This window comes from Silurus aristotelis (genome assembly GCF_946808225.1).
Source record: "Silurus aristotelis genome assembly, chromosome: 1".
In the NCBI taxonomy this organism is placed as follows: Eukaryota; Metazoa; Chordata; class Actinopteri; order Siluriformes; family Siluridae; genus Silurus; species Silurus aristotelis.
The window spans coordinates 33549836-33571746 of record NC_139574.1 but is presented as its reverse complement, the minus strand read 5'-3'; the positions used below and the strand labels follow the sequence as shown (position 1 = coordinate 33571746).

The window sequence follows — 21911 nt, the reverse complement described above, 5'->3', positions numbered from 1 at the left end:
CTGTAGAATTCCAATTTCCTTTTACAGGAACTAAGGAGAACAAACCTGTTCTTGCAATGATACCTGAGCTTCATTAAGACCTAAGCTCCATTAAGACATGAAATAATTTAAATAGTCTTCACAGAGTTTTCATCTCCAATGAACACATTTAAAATGAACTGAAATGCAGATTGTGGCCTTTTTGCTCAAAATTAGTGCTCGACTAATGCTCTTGTTTCTTTTATTGACTACTTTAAAAGCTGCAGTCGAAACGGGGGCCTGCTTAGACTGCTGCCCCTGCGACCCCAATTACGGATAAGCGGCAGAAAATGAATGAATGAATGAATGAATGAATAACTGCAATAAACATTTCTCAAATCAAGCAACATTTCTGAATCGAACCTTCGAATTGGATCTTTACACGTGTTCAAGGGGATATGATTCCTGACATTATCAATATTGGGAAATGGGCAGAAGATAAGCAAAAGCAAAAAAACCTTAATATTTACTTGAAAAAAAAAGACCCTGACGAAAATGCTGAATATTTGATTCCAGTAGATAATACAACTGTGTGAGGCATTTTATCTGAGTTTATATATTTATAAATTTTTTTAGGTTACAGAACTTTTTTTCTGAAGTTTGCAAATATATTTATATGTATATTAAATATTCCCAAACAATCAATTGCCCCTTCTCTACATTACACCACTGGTATTCAGGGATAGTACATATTATCTTATCTCTTGTGCAGCTTCAGTATGCCAAGTTATTAATGAAGTTACATTTATCAGCGCAATGGAGTACAAAGTGTACTGGACCACATAAAAGGACAGCAAGTCAAAAATGTGAGCAGCATTACAACACCTCACTTGAGAAAGTTGAGAGGAAACGGGGACAGCCTGAGACATGCAGAGCAGCATGGTGAACCGCATCAAGAAACTGATGATGAGGAGGAAGATACACAACACCTTGGTCAGACGGTGTCTGGGAGAGATTCTTGGCACATTTGTTCTTTTGGTGAGTTTTAAAAAAATTTTTTGTGCTAAAGGTATGTTTTAAATAATAATTACTAGACAAAAAATATAATTGTTTTAATCTATTTATCAGTTTAGTTCTCTAAAAAGAAATTATGCACAATCAGTTTTCATTTATGGACCATTCTTAGTATAATGCACTAATTATAACGAGCTTTTGAAAGACTTATCACTGTTTTCAAAACTTATATTAGGCAAATAAAAAGCAAAAATACAATTTAACAATTTTTGGTGGCTCTTATGATGCACACTTTTTGTTAAATTATACAGATTTGCTAATTCCAAAGCAATATAAATAGAAAACTGGTTGCTATGAAATTTAAATTTCCACACAAACTCAAGGGGAGAAAATACCTGATATCAAATAAAAAATAAACAATACACATCAAGTTTGTATTAAATTACCCGACAATTCAATTGTAATTTCAACTTATTATTATTAAAATTCATGATAAACTGATGCCATATTTCTCAGTTTATCAAATGTTACTACAGTTGTTTCAAGAGTTAGTTGACTTTAGAAACTCAATACATGGTTAATGGCTAATCATTAAGTACACAGGATCAATTATGTCACTTTATGGCCCATTATAAAATCATAACCACATGGCAGCTTGATAAAGATGGAAGCATGCCAATGAATTATCTTATAGAGACGAGATATCCTCACCAAAATCTTAGGATAGTCCTCTATTAAGGAGCAACTTTCAATTCATTTTTGATTAGATGTATTTTTTTGGTAAATGTTGTGTATACCAGTGTGTAACACCCTGCCATTAATTGTTATCTACTATATACTACACTCCTTGAGAGCCTTGAGAATGCAACCCAATGTGAAACTTTATAACATGCCTACAGAAATATATATATATTGGACAATTCTGCTAAAGCAAAGTCATGTAAGTTGATATTATCAATCCTTTATATGCCTCAGCTTGTATACATTGGAAAAACAAGTTGTTTCTACAGAACCATGGTTAAGTACCCAAAATATAAGTGTAAATACAAAACTGTATGAGATGAGAAAATAAATACACAAAATAATGAAACAGAACATTGGCTGCAAACTGTTTAGTAGTGTAGCATGCGCTGTACTGTATGTACTGCACTGTCCTGTAGTCTAAGTATATTGTGCATCACTTCAAATCTTTTTTATATACAAAAATATATAATCTGAATATGATGTATAAGTGTATAACTTTTACTGTACAAATTCTCAAAATGCAACTGGGTTTGATTCTTCACTTCTGATCTGTTCTTAGTCAACCGGTGCTGCAAGTCTGCATTGTTGAGCTTTACAATGTTACACCTTTAACAACCTTTATTCCTGATGTGCAAACAGAGTGCAACAGTGTATGCTTGGGCAAAGACTGCATACTGGTGATTGATAAAGATCTGCATTTATGTCATTTTGACAGCTCAGCTACCACCTAAGGAAGTCAAGCAGTTGGTTTTTCGAGCAGTTTTAATATGGAATGTTTCTTTTCTAACATTTAGTTTTATTAAATTTCCTTTTTTACATTTTTATATACACAACCACACCTGGTTTGTTGAGATGGCTTTTCTCATTTCTCTTCGATTTGTTCTGCTTTTGTTTTCTTCCCAAGCTTTTTGGCTGTTCGGCAGCAGCTCAGGTGAAGACCAGCAATGAGATGAAGGGGCAGTTTCTGTCAGTCAACCTGAGCTTTGCCGTGGGGGTCATGTCTGCCATGTACCTCTGCATGGGGGTGTCAGGTGGGCAAAAAGAAACAAGTTCTTATGCTAAGCATAAAAAGAAGTTGTAGAATTAGTTTACCAATTTTATTATTATTGTTGTTGCTGTTGTTGTTGTTTTGCTATTAGTATTAGAATTTCTTGGTTTTCTGAACTTCAAATGTTCTTTAATGCTGGTTATTATCTCATCGTATCTGCTTTTCTCTTTTCACACCCATCAGGTGCTCATCTAAACCCTGCAGTTTCTCTAAGTTTCTGTGTGTTGGGGGATCTACCTTGGCGCTTTCTTCTGCCCTACTCTCTGTCTCAGGTGTTTGGAGCCTATCTTGCCTCTGCAGTTGTCTACACCATGTACTACGGTGAGGCCACATACACACCTGCAAATACTTGTTTTCTTTTACATTTTGCTATGATTATCAAGGGCAGGGTGCATTGATTTTTGTGTATTGTTTGCTCTAGATGCTATAATGATGTATAGTGGTGGGATTTTGACTGTTTATGGTCCCAACGAAACTGCATCCATCTTTGCCACGTACCCCGCCCCAGGGATGTCCGTACAGACCAACATCTTTGACCAGGTCAGTGCAAAAGGTTGAATTGTGTGATGTATAACAGAAAATAGAACGATAGCCCCATGTTCTCAATTTGTAGTTAGTACAGCAAAGACAATTGTTTTTGACCCACTGCACAAGATAAAAAAAAAAGAATGATTAAAAAAAAAAAACTATTTGGTTTTGACCTGGTTAATTTACTCATAATGAAAGGGATTGGTTTATATTTTATACATTTTTGATAAAACTATTGTGTTGTGCACTTCAGGAACTGCTTGAGAATTAGCTGTTCTGTTGAATCAGTTGCATTACTTTTTTTGAGGGAAAAACCACCTTCTCTTTCTAAATAGCCCTGTCTATTCTATAAATATCATTCCTCAATATTTACTGTTCTTGATTTTTGCATTAACATATTATTAGTTAGTGAAAATGACACATGCTTGTTCTAATACAGTCTACATACTCTGCATGCTTTTTTGCCCAGGAAAGCTGCAGGATTTGACAAGCTCCTTGAAATGATCTGATTGATAATATTCATCTCTCTTCATGATGTTATGGGCAGGTTGTGGGTTCCGCTACTCTGTTGCTATGTATCCTGCCCCTGAGTGATAAAAGGAACAGACCCGCTCCTGATGCCTTACTGCCACCCATTGTCGCAGCTGTTGTTCTGGGAATAGCCATAGCCATGTCCTCTAACTGTGGTGGAGCCATAAATCCAGCGAGGGATTTGGGGCCTCGACTTTTCACTCTCACAGCAGGCTGGGGGACTGAAGTCTTTATGTAAGTTTGAGCTTGTTTTAAATTTTAATCCTCACAGACTGTTCTCTATTCCATATTACCCATAAATGATGGACATATCATAAGCATACAGTATTTGATTTACTGAGATTTTATATGTCTCTTTAACTCACTTAGGTGCTATGATTACTTTTTCTTGGTGCCACTGGTGGCTCCTCTGTTTGGGGCTTTGCTCGGCTGCTTTTTTTACCAAGTCTTCATTCATTGGCATCTCCCCGACCCCGAACCAGAAACCGTTGAAAGTCAACCTCAAGACTCTGCAATTCAGTTAAAAGTGGTTGCTCTTTAATAAAAAGTATAAACAGTAGCAGCAAACATTTCTGATTTAGCTTCCTGTTTCTTGTTATCATTATCATTATGAAACAGATATTTATGTAGTCCATTAAAAAGGCTTTCACATGCACACACACACACACACACACACACACACACACACACACACACACACACACACACACACACACACACACACACACACACACACACACACACACACATTCATCTCTGGCCAATTTAGAGTAATTATTTTATAGCTTCTGTAGTTATATCAAAAGATATAACTATAATGGTATTTGATGAATTGGTAACATAAGACAGGCAATGTAAAAAGAAGAGCTGTTTCTGCAAATTGGATCACAATGAATCAGATGTTTTATGGTCATTTGTATATATTACCCACAATGTTCTACAGTGAATTGGAAAAGTTTGTGCGCATTGTGACTGTTGTTTTGGTTAGTAGACTGGAAGCAACTGAAGTTACTGAAGTGTTAGTACAATTTTAGAGAAGCCTCACTTTATTCCTCTTTAACCTCACTTGTGCTTTTCATGAACTGTTAGACCTTAAATTATACCTCTTTTTTTAATATTTTGAATAACAAAATAAAACAGATTCTGAGTTAATAAACACTGCACTTTGCAGAAAGTCTTTTTTTTAGAGGGTTTTTATCAAAAACACTACACAGCCACTCACACAGCATGTCTTTGAGAGGGGGGAAGAACCTGGAGAAAAGCCATAGATGGAAATTTAACTTCCAAATCAAAATTTTAGAAAGTGAAAAAGGTGTAAAGAAGCAAAGAAACATCCACTTACTTGGTTCCTGTTGCCCCCTTAAAAAACTCCCCAGAAGATCAGATATATTTGGTTGCCTCTTTCTGTCACTCTCTCTCTGGGCATCAGGGCCAGCAAGGACTTCACTGTCCTAAACACTATCAGAATCACTTTCTTACATTAAAATCTTTTTTTTTTTGCATTAAATCATTCCCAATAGTCTAGTCTGTACATTTAATAGCTTTTACCTTGGTTGTGCTGCTTCAGGAGTGTATGTTTATGTTAGAGTTTCTATCCAATCATATTTCAGCCATCACGTGTTGCCGGGGTCAAAGAACTCTGCCTTGAGGCCTTCAGAATCAACAGTCTGGGCACCTGTAGCGTAATGTGCTTAAAGCTGTTGCTTTAACCAATCAGATTTCGAGTAGGCAACACTAGTCCATCTAGCAGGCATTCAATAACATAGCCATTTTTAAGTATATTTTACGTCATATTTTACGTCAAAGAGCACACTATTCAGAGCTCTCAAACCGCATCTGTAACAAACTGCACAAGCTCAAATGTATTCATGTTGATTTAATCAGAGCTTTTTTTATTCCACAATGACTGACAGAGGTGGAGAAATTGATTTGGTTGCATATATACTTACAAGGCCATTTTCAATATGGACTTTTCAAGAAAAGCTGGACATTGTGAGGAAATGGCAGCTGAAACAGTTCAAAACAGTTGTTAAGTTTCTTCATGAACCATCTATGCTTTAGCATTTTCTTTTCTGTAGTATTTACATAACAATACACAATTAAACCCTAATTCCGAATTTCTAAGAAACTATAACTATATATTGCCAAAAGTATTGGGTCACCTGAGCTTTCCTGCTGTATGTGGTTCTTTTCTTTTTGTAACTCATGAACACAAATATCCATAAGTACACTCCAAAATCTAGTGGAACATCTTCCCAGAAGAGTGGAGGGAATTATAAGAGCAAAGTATGGCTAAATGTGGAATGCAATGCTCATAAATCACATACTAAATGTGACCCAATACTTTTGGCAAAATAGTGTAATTCAAATTGTGTCCATTGGAGGGCACCAAGAAACAATATTTCTGGGCGCTCATAAATAAAAAATAAAAATTATTATAATATCTAGTCTTGATAAATATGTGAAATCATATTAATTTTCGCAATGTGTTAGAAATGTAATGTGTAATGTGCCAACATATTTTGTGTTTGCGTGTCAAATTCGACCCATGATTTAAGATCAAAATGTCCAAAATAACAACAGTTATCATCCAATATTGTTCCAATATGTTTTTTTATTTTACCTCATAGCTAGCTTGTTATTCATTGATAACAATGTAAACATTGTTTTATTTATTTTTATTATTTTTTTGGCCACATGGACTATTTGTATAAGAATATGCCACTCGTTTTTACTTAAAAAAATTTAAATGAACTCATAATAAAGCCAATGGGTATTTGTTATCTAACTATAATAGATTAATATTAAAACATACCTCCAAAATAAATTGCTTGGGTTTTTTTTTTACTTAATATTATTACCTATAGTGACACCTATTGTGTTATGGCTCAAATTTTACCTGCACAGTTTTATAATAGAAAAAAGTAAAAGGTACTTTTTTTATATAATCTTAATTTTGCTCAAAATTGCAAATTGAAATAGAACATTAAGTTTTTCTGAACATTTGAAAAATGACAAAATAATTTGTTTCTGTTTGTGCATGTGTGTTAAAATTATTGTTTTGAATACTGAACATTGACAAGGTGTGTGTTCATATGCATGAATCACATTACGTGATTATTTTTGTGTGCTCCTGACATACTGTATATGTTTCCCACATACATTACAGACCAAAAGTTTGGACACACCTTCTCATTCAAAGAGTTTTCTTTATTTTCATGACTATAAAAATTGTAGATTCACACTGAAGGCATCAAAACTATGAATTAACACACGTGGAATTATATATGGAATTATATACATAACAAAAAAGTGTGAAACAACTGAAAAATGTCATATTGTAGGTTCTTCAAAGTAGCCACCTTTTGCTTTGATTACTGCTTTGCACACTCTTGGCATTCTCTTGATGAGCTTCAAGAGGTAGTCACCTGAAATGGTCTTCCAACAGTGTTGAAGGAGTTCCCCGAGAGATGCTTGGCACTTGTTGGCCGTTTTGCCTTCACTCTGCGGTCCAGCTCACCCCTAAACCATCTCGATTGGGTTCAGGTCCGGTGACTGTGAAGGCCAGGTCATCTGGCGCAGCACCCCATCACTCTCCTTCTTGTTTAAATAGCCCTTGATGACTTCAGTGTGACTCTACAATTTTCATAGTCATGAAAATAAAGAAAACTCTTTGAATGAGAAGGTGTGTCCAAACTTTTGGTCTGTACTGTATGTGGCAAATGCTCCACCATTTGTCCCAAACATCCCTACAAGCTTGTCATTCACACGGCAAGCAGCTCTTGTCTCTCGAGTGTCAAACTCTTGACAACAAATGAGGGTTTGAAGTGAAATGGTAACTGAAAAATACTCAGAGGTTATTTAGCTATCTGTAGCCTCATTGCAGGATCTGTACACTCCAGCAAGAATCAACAGCCCTATGTAAGCATCCAGGTGTGTTTTGTCAATCTCCAAAGCTGTTGCTTTTCCCTTCAGTGTTTGTCATCTCAAGCAGGATCTTCTAATCAAATGGTGGTATGAACAACTTAAATACTGTGTTGATAACTTGGAAATGTGACACAGCATATCTAGTAGGCCTGGGGATCATTCTGATGATCTTCTCAGTTGGTGCTCTGCCTTGGTTGTCATAAGGGCCTGATGACCATGAAATGTCACTTTTATATTTGAAGAGTTCTCTTTGAACGTCTGTGCCATTTGGGCTGTCCTCTTAATCATATGTGTCTTCATGTTCAGGATCAAACTCCACATCGTAGATATACAGTATATAACATCACCACACCAAAGATATGGTCAATAATCTCACATACACCGAATCTATTAGATGTCTATGAGGTTATTGACCATATATTTGGTCATGAAAGTAATATTGAGGACAGATGAAGAGACAGTGAGGACAATGTGTCTGAGGATGAGGATGATGTGGAGTATGATTCAGAAAAAGCTGACACATCTGATGAAAAGGACAGCCCAAAGACACTAAAGCTCTTGCTCGTGTTGAAATAGGCTGATGATGCAGAATGGAACCGATAACACGCATGCACTTTATTAATAGATAACAATGTTCATACAATTCTGTTCATATTGTTCACGCCACACCCCCCAAAAATGATGATTATCAATATTTCACAAGAAACGTTGTGCTCCCATGGGGTTTTGTGTCCACATAAAAGACAGGGTGGGTGAGGGAGGGGGTAAGCTGTGTCTGTGATGTGAGTAGTTGAGCCAAATTTGATTTATAGAGCAACCCATAACTTTTATATGATGCATGGATGCATATAACAGTCATTACTCTTGGCGGGACAAATTTGAGCCGTAGCGCCACAGATGTCACTTACATTTTTTTAGGCCTTCTGAATTTACTAAAATGGTGACAGGTACTTTTGTTGTGTAAAAATTAAGCTGTGTTTGAGGCTGTCATGAAGCCTTGTTCCAACAGACAAAAGGTAAATAGTGTTTTTTACACACCACAAATTTGACCCTAACAGAACATAAGGGTTAAATAAAATAAACAATACTTATTGTTATGGCTCATTGCCTTCAGTATAACTGCAGCACCATCTTCAATGATATTGATAATTTGTTATTTATATTTTAATATTTTAATATAATGATAATATATATGAATATATAATATATGTAATAAATATTGATCCGCTGTGGCAACCTCTAACGAGAGCAGCCGAAAGAAGTTTTGTTATAAATATAAATATAAATATAAATATAAATATAAATATAATAATAATAATAATAATAATAATAATAATAATAATACTTTATCTGATAATTAAAAACCAGCTTTATGTGTAGTGTAATAAATAAATATAATGTATTATTTACAATTATGGGTTTTTTTTATAATTAGTGCTTATGTCAGGTTGGGGGCCGGGCTTAAGGAACTAAAACCACGCCTACTTTTTCAGCTCCCATTCAGTGTGTGGGTTTCAGTGTTCGCCTTGAAGCGATCTGTATGGAGAGGAGACACGGTGTCTCTCACCTGCGGCTCATGGTGGTCTCATGAGAGGAAACAACATGGCACTTTTAACACGCTCGTGTCTAAAACTCAAAAGAAAGACCTGTAAAATATCAGGATGGAGCAAAACCCGCTTTGAAATGAGGATGTTGCAGCACATGAGTGCATAGAAAACGAAGAGAAAGAGAAAGGGAACTCTGGCAAGGTAAATTATCCGTTTATCCATGATCTTTTCCAACAAATAATACCACCAGAGAAGCTGTTACAACATCTGGCAGCGTTGCAAGTTATGCATGCTTTTGGGTATAATATACAAGTTGGTTTATATAAAGAAGTAGAGTCATGCATGCTTTTTTTTCATAATATACAAGTTGATTTAGATATACACAAGTAGTCATGCATGCATTTTTGTTTTATATACAAGTTTATTTTGATATACAAGTAATGCATGCTTTTGTTCATAATATGTGAGTTGATTTATATTTATATATATATATATATATATATATATATATATATATATATATATATATATATATATATATATATAAATGCATAAACAAAGGTCATGCATGCTTTTGTTTATAATATAAAATATAAGTTGATTTTAGATATACAAGAGTCATTCAGAAGCTCAGGTAGTTGTTAGAGATCTGTGATTCTCGCCAAAGCAAATAAATATTTATTATTAATATTCATCAATTTAAATAATGTTTCTCTAGAATGCACTCCATTCATGTATTTCAATGTAGTCGGTTTGTTTATACACCTTTGTTAATCTTATTACTAAGCTGCTCTTAAGCTTATCCAACTTTGGAGGATTTTTCTAATGCGTACCCAAGACGACTGAACAGCAGGAGACATGTGGCTCATTCAGAAACCAATAATATACATTTTTTCCCCCCCAACACATCACTTTCTGATCTTAAACTTTTTGTTTACTGTGTTTAATTCATATAGATGCAACTGCTCAAATGTGCATGGATAGTCTTGACACTGTGTATATATATATAAAACTCTTATTCCATAGGTTCAGGCCTTTTTTATTATCTGTATTTTCACTCACACTTGTACCCCTGCTCATTCATCCAAACAGCAAAACAGATGGCAGCATGTCCATGCATAAAAAACATACAGAGGATACATGTCACCAGCAAATTCACCAAAAATATTTAGGCCTCAGTAGGTGTGTTTACCTGCAACCAAATTTTCTATTAGTAATTAGAGCTTAATCAGATTAAAAACACTACATTCAAAATTTGCATTAGATTGAAAGAAGTGATGTAGTATTGTAAACTCGAATCTGGTTGAATTTTCTTAATTGAATTTATAAAAAACAAATACCTTGGGCACATGTAAAGTAATCTGTAATGTCGGAATCTGCAAATAGACTGAATTTGTTCAGACTGACAAAGCGAGTGCACGAAAATATATGTGACTTACATTGACTGTTGCATGTAAGGGGGTAGTTGGTAGTTTGGTAATCTGGTCATTCTCCTTTCATTGTTCCAGTGTACAAGTTGCTTCTATATGGAGAACTCCCACTCTCTTGATATTTTTAATTTTTTGCCGATTGTGTACAGACTGTTGTGTGTGAAAATTCGGAAATATTCAAATCGGACTAGCAGCTATACAGAGTCAAAATAACTGATTTTGATCACCGACCTGAACGTTGAATGTGCAGTAGTGAAGGTGTTCCTATTAATGTGGCCAATCCATGTATGTGCTCGTTAAACTTTGCAGGAAAGTTATTTGTCAAGGTAATTGAGCCTCAAAGCTGGATTTTGACATTCCTTTAAGAGTGAAAGAGTTTTGACTTTCAGCCAGAAATGTGCTTTATTCAGTGTTGCTTAGAGAGCAAGAAAGTGTATGCAGTTTACATTAATGTAGGGAACATCCGACACTCTGAACTAATATAAGTATTAATAAATGGAAAAAGAAATAAGGACAGAAGAGCTTTTGTTTAATTACCTGTAGAAAATGTGATTATGCGGCTTCTGGTCTGATTCTTGCTTTCCTGTTTGTATTGTTTGAAGAGAAGGATCTAGAATGATGGATGGATAAGTAGCAAGAGATACAATATATAACTATAACACCTAAATCTTTTTATAATATATTGAGAAAGTCTGTTGTTACTGAGAATGAGAAATGTACATATTTAGCCGTGTTCGCCCTTTTCACCACCAACCACAGTTGATTTCTTAAATAAAATACGACATACTGTTGCATGCGCTTAAATAACTCACTTCAACACACAAATAGGGTTATACATGTCAAACCACTGGTTAAATGTCTGGTGTTGATCTAATGTTAGGCCTCACTCTAACATTTGGATGTAGTTTGTTTAATGTGAACACAGAGTAAAGGGAAATTAGTATTCAGACCCTATTGTTGTTATTATGTATTATTAGGGGTGGGCGGAATGACTAAACTTTTGTCTCACGGTAATGAGTAATGAAGCGTTAGCATTTAGAGGAGGGGGCAAGGTTGGGTACTTGTGAGACTAGTTATGATTAGTGTTTGTCGCTTCTGCCTTATTGTGTGGTCACTGCATTCTGCTTGTACATTTGAAAACATGCCCGTTGTAACTGGCACAGAAATAGAGCCCTTCTGAACAGTATAAGGCTGGTGTGTTGCTGGTGTGCTGCTTGCATCTGGTCAGGTCTGCAAGTATCCCCTTTTTGCCAAAGTAATCTGTGCTTAACATGCTAGGGCTCATCTTTATTTTTATTTATTTCTGTGGGGAAGAAGGCTAGTTTTCTTGTAGCAGGATTCTTATCCTTAATAGCTTATTCAGGGGGTTTGCTTTGGCTCTGGATGGTGTCTTGGGACTACAGTTGGTACCTCATGATATTCAAGGCCTGACCTTTGGCTAGAGCAAACATTTGTCATCATTGTCTTTCATTTATACCACTTGCCATGGTTGCCACTCATGGACAAACTAGGCCTTTATTTTTTTATTGGAAAGACATACCAGGTTGAGCTCTCATCTCACCTTCTTTAAGCTGTAAATCTGTGGGAATGCAAACGTAGATCTGTGATCATGTGTTGTTCAGCCTAAGTAACCCTAGAGATCAAAAAGGTATTCTGGGCCCTCATGGACATTGCCAGTACTTTGTATCTTTTCTCAGGCATGAGACAGGAAACTGCTGGTTTAGGTACCACAATGGGGCAAATTGTCAAATCCACTGCCTTCCACTGTGGGAAATTCTAGCTGACCTTTAATGGAGAGTGGGAAGAGGATTGTTCCTTGAATGATCATCTTCCTCCAGGCAGTCCAGAAAGGCATCTGAAAGGCATCTGTCCTGTCAAGCATTTTTTCCTCATAGTGAATGTTTCTTTTTGAGGTCATCTGGCGAAGGAATGTTTCAGTTTTCTGCTTATTTTTTTGCAGACCTTGTAAAGGTGTCACAGTCTCTGCACTTTTGTCTCATTTGGAGTCCCGACCCTGACAGAGGTTCTTCCTGACAGATGGGTGTAGTAAATAAAGGCATGATTATAAATAAATAAGCGAAGACAAACAGTCTTTATGACAACGTAATGGCTGTATCAGGGGTACATGGATAGAATTGGTGAGAAATTTGCTCATGTTTATTCTATGCTAGCTCAAACATTTAAACGTCATCATGGATTCATTCCAGACACAAAAGAATTCCAGGTGCATAGTGATTGGCAGGAGCTGTGGCCAATCACAACAGAGAGTGTGAGACTGTGTAAGAGTCTAAACAATCCAAATTAAGCAAGAGACTGAAAGACTCGGATACACTACACTATACGGAAAAGGAGGATTTAGCCCTTCTAAAATGTAACTTTTTTTGTTGAACAGGTAGGACATTTATATTATTTATTTACATCATCTTACTTGTTGTAAGGTGGGCTGAAAGCAGTGTGGCACCTTTTGTAAGCTGTTTTGATAAAAGATCAAAGATTCAGAGCGTTGCAGTTCTCAGGGTCATCTTCAGAGGACACAGACAAGTAGAAGTGCTCTGATCAAATGACATAAGACAGGTGCGGTCGAATGTGTAATTTTTGCTATTATAAAATAAATGTCTGTTTGTTGTATCGTTTGCTTGTTGTATTGTTGTTTTCAATAACATCATGGCAAGGTAGTTTTGAGGCATTTTATTATTAATAGTTAAAGACAAGCTTTAATGGATCGAAAAAGTTAATAACTGAAATGCAATAATAGAAACATTAGTCAAGCCAAACTTAAGAAGCCGAAAGACGAAGACGAAGTCAAGCCAAACTTTTGCATAAAAAGGTGCACCATTTTCTCATATTAAGTCACGGTGTGATGAAATTGACAGTCAGCCCATTAAGCAGTGGCTTAGATTGAGACTTCGCTGACCAAACTGTGCTGTAGCTCTGGGGATTATATATCAGTATATTCCCTTAGTGAGCAGTCATTTGTCCGCTGTTTTATCCTTGAGATCCTGTCGACAGTGTGTTTTGTTTTCTCTCTCTCTCTCTGTGTGTGTGTGTGTGTGTGTGTGTGTGTGTGTGTGTGTGTGTGTGTGTGTGTGTGTGTGTGTGTGTGTGTGCTTTAGATTTTCCCATGGGACGAAGCGGCAGGATAGCAGAGATATGCCAGTGTTCAGAAAGAGGCCTCCCTCAGGTAATTATATATAAAATATGTAATACAGAACAATGTTGAATAAAATAAATTTTTTATTTTATTTTATATATATATATATATATATATATATATATATATATATATATATATATATATATATATATATATATATATATATATATTTTTATATATATATATATATATATATATATATATATATATATATATATACTTTTTTTTTTTTGTTTAATTCTGTAAAAAAGTGACAGTATTTATCTGAGAATCGTTTGAGACATATACAGATCCAATTTTGGTCTTGCGTTGTCTTGTTGTTGTGGCAAAAGCGTCATCATTGAAATTTGTACTATTTTTTAATTGTTGTAGTGTATATACTTGAATTCAGCCTTCTGACTGACTGTTCAGACTTTTGGACCGACACGTAGCAACACAGATTTGCACTGTATGTGGCTCTAAGATTATTTTGTTCAGATCTTGGCAATACTTATTCCCCTTATCAATCAAGCTGAAGATTACGTTTTCATACTGACCTTTTCATCCATGTGTGAGGTTTAAAATCTCGAAAAACCCTACTTGCACCTCGTCAATCTGTTCTCCAGTAGTTACACACACATTTTTTATTTTGACGACTACTACAAACCATTTATTTCACCATTTATATAATAATTTCCTGAGTTCAGGTTTTTTCTCGTTCAGGTCTTTTCCTTTAAAACAATTTAGCTACTTTTTTACCAACTGTATCTGTGATCTGTTCTAGTTTTCATTTACATATGTAGTCACGCATGTCTCCTTTACCTCATGACGTTTTAGAGAAGAACAGGGAGCAGAGAGAAACTGGTATTAGTCAGATGTATGCATCTCGGGTACAGGAAACACGTCGTCATTCATCATCATCATCATCATCATCTAATAATGATGTCACTGGCTTCTGTTTTTTTTTTCAGGCACATGGAGGTTGAGTAACTGTACATCTTATCTAATTTCATCTCATCTAATCTCATATTATTCAATGTACCACACATTTCCTGTACATAAATTAGGATTTAATTTTGAGGTTGATAGAACTGCAGCTCTGGCTTTGTCAAACATGTGCTTTTCCAAAAAGTGTTGCTTTTTTTAAAAACTATTTATGATTTAAATCGTTATAGGTTACATACATTTGAATCGAAACTGCATCACTAAATTATCTTTATAGCTTTGTGAGTTACTAAGGAAAAGGTCAAAAATGTTTTCACTCCAAAAATGGTTTTCTCATGCATGCACTAACATATACTAAAAAAAAGGGTAAAGCCTCCAACAGAGTGGTAGACCTACTACAGTAGCTTGCTACTACTGCTTTATTTGATCTGAAATCACCTTTGCTTTCTTATTCTTCTACCTTGTTTTTTTTATTCTCCTACCTTTTTCACAATCCTACCTCAATTATATGTATGAGGTCAAAAGAAAACATACAATTCTCTGTGTTCATTCTGTACAACTACACAGTTTCACGCTTGTATTCTAGTTTTATTTATAACAAGCACTAAAAAGCTTAGTACCCTAAATGTAATAAACTGTGTTCAAAGGCCATTTGGCCCTGCTGAGAAGTGTGTGTGTGTGTGTGTGTGTGTGTGTGTGTGTGTGTGTGTGTGTGTGTGTGTGTGTGTGTGTGTGTGTGTGTGTGTGTGTGTGTGTGTGTGTGTGTGTGTGTGAGTGTGATAACTTTCACTGTGCAACTGCAAGTGAAAAATGGAAGGAAGCCTGCCATGCCTGCAAGTTAATCTGTGAGGAAGCTGAAACAGTTAATGATATTTAGCAGACACACACTTGCAACACACACGCACACACATACACAGACCTCTATGCACATCAGGCTAAATATCCTGTATCATACCTCTGAATTCTAAAGCCTCATGTACATTGCATGACACTGCATTACACTGCATTGCATCTGGAGCAAAACAAGCCTGCGCACGTTTATGGGCTAGTTGCCCTGGCAACCTCATCAGCTAATTCCTATTGGTTAGCCTGACAGCGAATCAGAGCAAGAACTGATTATGTCATATAAAAACAGTGTGGTGCATTAAAAACAGTCCGCGGGCACCGTTCTGTGACTCGAGAGAGAGACAAGTGCGAGTGACATTTGAGCCGCCAGCAGACTTAAAATCAGGGCTTTTTTTTCTGTACAAATCAATAAATGCTGTGTAAAGGAGGATCTTCTTTACACCGAGATCAGATGATACCTTAGACAAATCATTTGATTTAGGGAAATTCAGACTGCAGTGCTAGATTGACTGCATAAACCTAATTTAGGAAATGGTGTTAACCAAGACCATATGAATGACCTTCTCTAATGCGGCAAAACAAACAGCAGTGAAGACCTCGAGAACTGTCACTCAAACAACGCTGCAGTTTCCAGGCTGTCATGCTCTGCTGTCGAATGCTCACTCAGCTTATCACGCATGTATCGATCTCTCAGCATCATTTCATCAGGTGGCTGAATTGATTCCAATAAGAAAAATGTAACCTTCGGAAAAACCTTCGGAAAACCACTCACGGCTCGAAAATGACTGTTCCTAAAGACTTACCAGGGAAGTTGTTTGCTATAGTTCCTCCACTGAAATGGACTTCGACAAAACAGACAGGTAAAAAACAAAAAGCCTTTCAAGTTATTTATAGATTCTTTTGTCGCATTTCATCCATGTTCGTGCCCATCTCTATATATTGTATGTAGAATGGTAAAAAAATTGGATTGTGCTTTTTGTTATTCATTTTATACTTCGTGTTACACAAAACAGCATCCCCCCCTGCTCTCACTCCTCTATCTCACTTGTGCCTCTTTTCCTCCTCTGACCTTGTATGTGACTCGCTTCTTCCAGCATTACATCATTGATGCATTTTTGTCAGTATTAACCAATCTTTTGAACTGTGCGCTCATGATGTCACCTCTGACTACGCCACTTATGATGACTGAGCTTTTCTTACACATTATTCAGTCATTTTTAGGTCAAAATACAGGTCAGATACATAAACCCTGCTGACTCAATAAGTGTATATATATATATATATATATATATATATATATATATATATATATATATATATATATATATATATATATATATATATATACATACACACACACACACACACACACACACACACACACACACATATATATATATATATATATATATATATATATATATATATATATATATATATATATATATATATACACACACACAGTATATACTTTATTATATTATATTTACATATATTATATGTGATTCATATAGACTGAGCCTTAGTGACCAAAAATCATGTTGTACCAGTTTTTTAAAGATTTTCCAAAGCACATATTCCTTTGGCTTCATGCAGCTAATATAAGTCTAATTAAAATAGTCTTGTAAAAAAGGTTCAGAATCAGAGGAATATATTATAATAGATTGTCAGATTAAAACTACTGTATATGTCTGACCTCTTCACATGTGATATATCAGATCTCTTAGTGGCATGCTTTTCATTTACAGTTGTGCCACCAAAGTTTGTGGATTGACTATTACTTTCTTTTTTAGTATACACATACCTTTGCCGCTCCTCTGAAGTATGCATGAGCATTTCTGTTTGGTCCTAGTTAGTCATATTGCATCTTTACAGTACAGACAAAAAGCCCCAGAGTGAGATTACTAATGCAGTTACTTTCACAAGTAATAGCTTATCTGTCAGTGTTGTATCTGATACTAAAGACTGAACTGGAAAAAAAAAATCAGTGTTAGGGTGTTAAAGTTATACCAGCTTAGGGGAGCAACAATGGAGGTGTGAGAAGGATGCTGAGGGAGTCAGAGATATTTTGGAAGTGGATAAACAGGATGTGATAAGTCTGGACAATGACACACAGGCCCATTATCAACAGAGAAAAAAGGATAGTATGACAAAAGCAAGAGTTTATGCGTGCGTTTGTGTTCATGTCAGTTATGCGTGTCCAAATTCCAACTGTATTTTGAACACAAATTTTTGTCTTATTTTTTTATTGATAAATGTATAAATTACTGATAAAGTTTTGGTTTAACACGTTCTTCAAGCACTCGTCTGCTGAGATTTGTGGTTCATTATTTATTAATGATTTGGTCCTGAAAAAAGTACTTTCTCCACAGATGTAAAAAAAAAAAAAAACAATCTTTTGGTGGTATTAAATGACTTTTAGTTTATTTAATAATAGAGTCAAATTTGTGCATTCAATAATAGGCCTATTTTTTATGAGTGTATTTATAAAATATGAAAGCATAAATATAGGTGTGATCTGTTGTATTACATCAGGCTGGTAGATGGTGGCACTGGACAATATGCTGCTTTTCGCTCAATTCGATATCATGTACTTTAAGTTCAAGGTTCATGTTTTTAGAAACCTTTTCCTTCTCCAGTGCAATACTGAATCCTGGTCACAATTTTGGTATTAATCTCTTACAGAGTGTAACTGGAATTGTGGCCCTAGTCTCATAGACCCAGTAGGCATCTGATGCACTGTGCTGTTCTGCTTTATGGCCATGGAGAACATTACAGAAGCTTTGTATTTGTATAAGAACATTAAGAACAGAGAAAATGTGTACAGTAGAGATAAATATAAAACAACGCTTGTCCTAAACTCAATCGGGAGCTTTATGTGATGTGTGTATATTTATGTGTTAGCACTATAATCTATGAGATTGTTTTGTCAGTGTAAATAGATCACAGAGTGGCCTTTTAACAGGAAACCGCAGAGGGTGTGAGTAATTTAGTGACAGCAAGGACCAGTCGAGGTGTGAGGAAAGCGGAGGCTGCTAAAAGCTGTGCATGCATGTGTTCGGCTTTTTTAATGCACCCGTGGTGCACATTTGGCCTTTTGGTCAGTAGTTTGACTTCACGTTTACATCCTAAGATGTTTTTTTTTTTTTTTGTGCAAATGAACTTGTTGGTATGTAGTAATTTGTTGATAGATGTATTAGAATAAAAACAATGAGAGAGTTTTTAAAGTAAAACAAAAGAGGAAAAGGGAATGTGAAAGTTCTCACAGAAGTGAAATTAACAGGTGCCAGATTCTGTTCTCCATGTAGCAGACACGTCAACACGCATGTGTTAAATAATATCGTCCTCTGCAAACCACACACAGTTATTTCCCGTTCGCAGGTGCATGTAGCTGTTATAACCAACCACATGTAAAGTTGACCATGTGAGATGAAGTTTCTATTTCAGTGAATCTATACCTATAACTGTAAATGTCACATGCCTTAGAGGAGTATTTTCTTTATGTAAACAGCATATGAACATTTATTAAATGAGCATTGGACTATATGCCAGTGTGTCATCTGTGTAAGCTTGCTGGAAAACTGAAGTCACCAACTAAGTCGAAGCCAGCTTACTGTTTACGGCCTTGCCTGTCATTATTAGCTGTGCAAAAAGATGGCTTTCCAGAGTTGTTTAATCATTCATGTCCCCTTTTAACAGGATTTCAAATATTTTTTTTTCTGACTACAATGACAATCTAATTGCAGATTAATTACAACTGCATACTCATGCATACTCATAATTTGCATCGTTCCTCAGAGGCTGTAAGACAGTGGTACCGCTCGTATTCACTGGTCTGGAAGTGGCAAACAAACCCTTTTCCGGGCTGAGACAAGCTAGCTAGCTTCGGGGTTGGCGACCTCTTCTTACTATGATGTCTAGCTTTTCTTGAAAATGGATTTTTAGGTATGTTTGAGACCAAGTCACTTTCTAGGGTTAGAGAGCTACACACGTGTTTTGCCAGTTGAACTTGGTTGTAACAGTTTCGCTCTGACCAACCAATCAGAGGACGGAAAAATGCTGACGCTATTCTGGGCCAGCTAGCTGGACCTGTGAGGCGAATTTGAAATTTGATTGGTTAAAGAAACAGACCCGTTGCTAATAGAGACCGAGGTAAAAAGGCCAGCAGTAAAGACTTTGAAGGCCCTGGGCAGATTAGATTGATATGGCAGCACATAGAGGCTGAAATCTGAGGACAAAAAAATCTAACATCCACATACACACACTGGAAGCAGTGCAGCCAAAAGAAAAGCTATGAAATGAAGAGAATAAACTGTTGGGAATAAATTAATACAATTTCATAAAATTTATATTAGAATTTAGGTTGTAAATGTGGGTCAGTGCTTCTGATAGTGTTTAGGCCAGCAGAGAAGGCGTTGCTGGCCCTGACGGCCCACCACTGACCTATGCATAGGCATGTCTTCCATGTTTACATTGCACAATCTACAATTTACACTTTATATGGACAAGGGTTAGGGTTTGTAACAAGTTTGTAAACACCTGACTAAGATACATATGTGCTTTTTGAAATTTCTATATTTAGTCCCAATTTGCTGTTAAAATAACCTCTACTATTGAAGTCAATTCATGTTTATTTGTATAGCGCTTTTAACAATGATAACAATTGTCTCAAAGCAGCTTTACACAGATAATGTGGTGATTAAATGTAAATATGTTCTTTGTAAGTAAGTTTGTCCCTGATTAGCAACTGTGGCAAGGAAAAACTCCCAGAGATGGCATAAGGAAGAAAGCTTGAGAGGAACCAGACTCAAGAGGGAACCCATCCTCATCTGGGTTGCACCAAATGTCCATTTGAAGCAGATATACAATGTTGCGGGGTACAGTGATGATGATCAGAAGCAAACTGTATTCCTGAGTCAGTGTAGCAGACTGTTGACATTAACTACAGTCCAATCCATCCTCAAAGCTCCCGTTCTTACTCCGGAATTACATGGAACCACCCAAGGTGTTGATGAGAGATCGTCCCAAGCTGCACAGAAGTGTGAAGATCCACGGAGGGGAGAGGGGCAGGAACAGTGGTCACTGGAGCCTCAGGAGCATGTTTTACTCGACCGAGAGAGAGAGAGAGAGAGAGAGAGAGAGAGAGAGAGAGAGAAGAGGGTGACAGGAAGAGAAGGATATGGATTATTAAGTGTCCTTATTGGTGTATGAAAGTTAATGTCACTGTGCAGTTTGGACTCTGGCAAGTCTCGCTATGGCAGCATAACTAAAAGGGAAAACCAGAAGGTAACACAGACATGAGGGATCTCTGGGATAAGAGACGACCCACCACACCACCGTCAACAAACCCGAGTAAACGTGTAAATGTGAGGGGACGACAGCATACAAATATACCAGTTCACCAAACACTCTATATCCATGCTCCCTCCAGATCTGAGCCTTTACCTAAGAAAAATCTACTGATAAAAGGCTTGACTAATTAAATAAGTTTTCAACCTCGACTTGAGGTTGACTACTATTCTGGAAAATAGATTTAGTTCATCTCATAGGTGCTCAACAGGGTTGAGGTCAGAGCTTATTAGCATGATACTCAAGCTCTTCCACTCCAGCCCATGCAAGCTATTTTTTTCTTGAAACAGGCTTCTTGACAGGGTCTAGTTCTTTCTTCTAATAGGTCTTTTGGTGGAAAAAAACATGGATGGCTGGAAATGTCAGGTGTCCCAATATCTTTTTCCAGAAAGTGTATATGCATATATTTAATGTTTTGTGTTTTCTTTATGTAAGGATTATATTGTAAGTTGGGTAACAGACTCTTTTCCTATATATATGACACTTAAATCCTGTATCTTGAATCTAGAACCTACCATCCACTTTTCAATTGCCTTATCAGAACTTTGTGAGTGCCTGAGATCACAACTGATTGACAAGTTATTTACAACGGCGTCTTCGCACAGCACATTGTTAACAACTTGTGTAGTGATGGAGCTTGATGCAAACAAAAAAAAACAAAGTGTGTCAGAGTGACGGAGTGGATTTTCCACAGCACTTGCAAGAACGCTATGTATCATGAGCTTATTTCCAGCACTTGCAGACAGTGGCAAAACCAGGTAACATTGTGGTTTACGTAAATGCAACACACCGCTGCGTCACTGCTTCGAGCTACTGTAGATTCAAATGTAAAAGTGACCCACACAGCACGGCACTGTAATTTGCAAATGAGATTATAGGGGGCTTTTAAAGGTGCAGGCTATGCAGTTTCT

At 36.3% G+C, this 21911-nt stretch overlaps 2 protein-coding genes and 1 long non-coding RNA gene across 6 annotated transcripts in view; all 3 read left to right on the top strand.

Moving 5' to 3' along the window:
- The first annotated feature begins 818 nt into the window (after positions 1–818).
- Positions 819–4560, top strand: aqp10a (aquaporin 10a). The gene is made up of 6 exons (XM_083538762.1): positions 819–996; positions 2621–2747; positions 2948–3085; positions 3186–3304; positions 3840–4057; positions 4193–4560. The coding sequence occupies exons 1-6, from the start codon at positions 886–888 to the stop codon at positions 4362–4364; spliced, it is 885 nt and encodes a 294-aa protein (XP_083394888.1). The 5' UTR covers positions 819–885; the 3' UTR covers positions 4365–4560.
- A 4689-nt stretch (positions 4561–9249) lies between these two features.
- Positions 9250–21911, top strand: part of atp8b2 (ATPase phospholipid transporting 8B2) — a 53559-nt gene continuing 40897 nt past the window's right edge. For 2 of the 4 annotated variants that reach the window (XM_083536046.1, XM_083536045.1), the window contains exons 1-2: positions 9250–9498; positions 13841–13908. In XM_083536046.1, coding sequence (XP_083392172.1) covers positions 13878–13908 — 31 coding nt within the window. In that variant the 5' untranslated portion in view covers positions 9250–9498; positions 13841–13877. Of the gene's footprint in view, positions 9499–13840; positions 13909–15162; positions 16512–21911 lie in introns of those variants that run through there. The other 2 variants (XM_083536044.1, XM_083536043.1) reach the window with 2 other exon arrangements.
- On the top strand, positions 17067–21661 carry LOC310725816. Its single transcript, XR_014533513.1, has 2 exons — positions 17067–20269; positions 21189–21661. It is a non-coding gene; the product is annotated as an uncharacterized lncRNA (long non-coding RNA).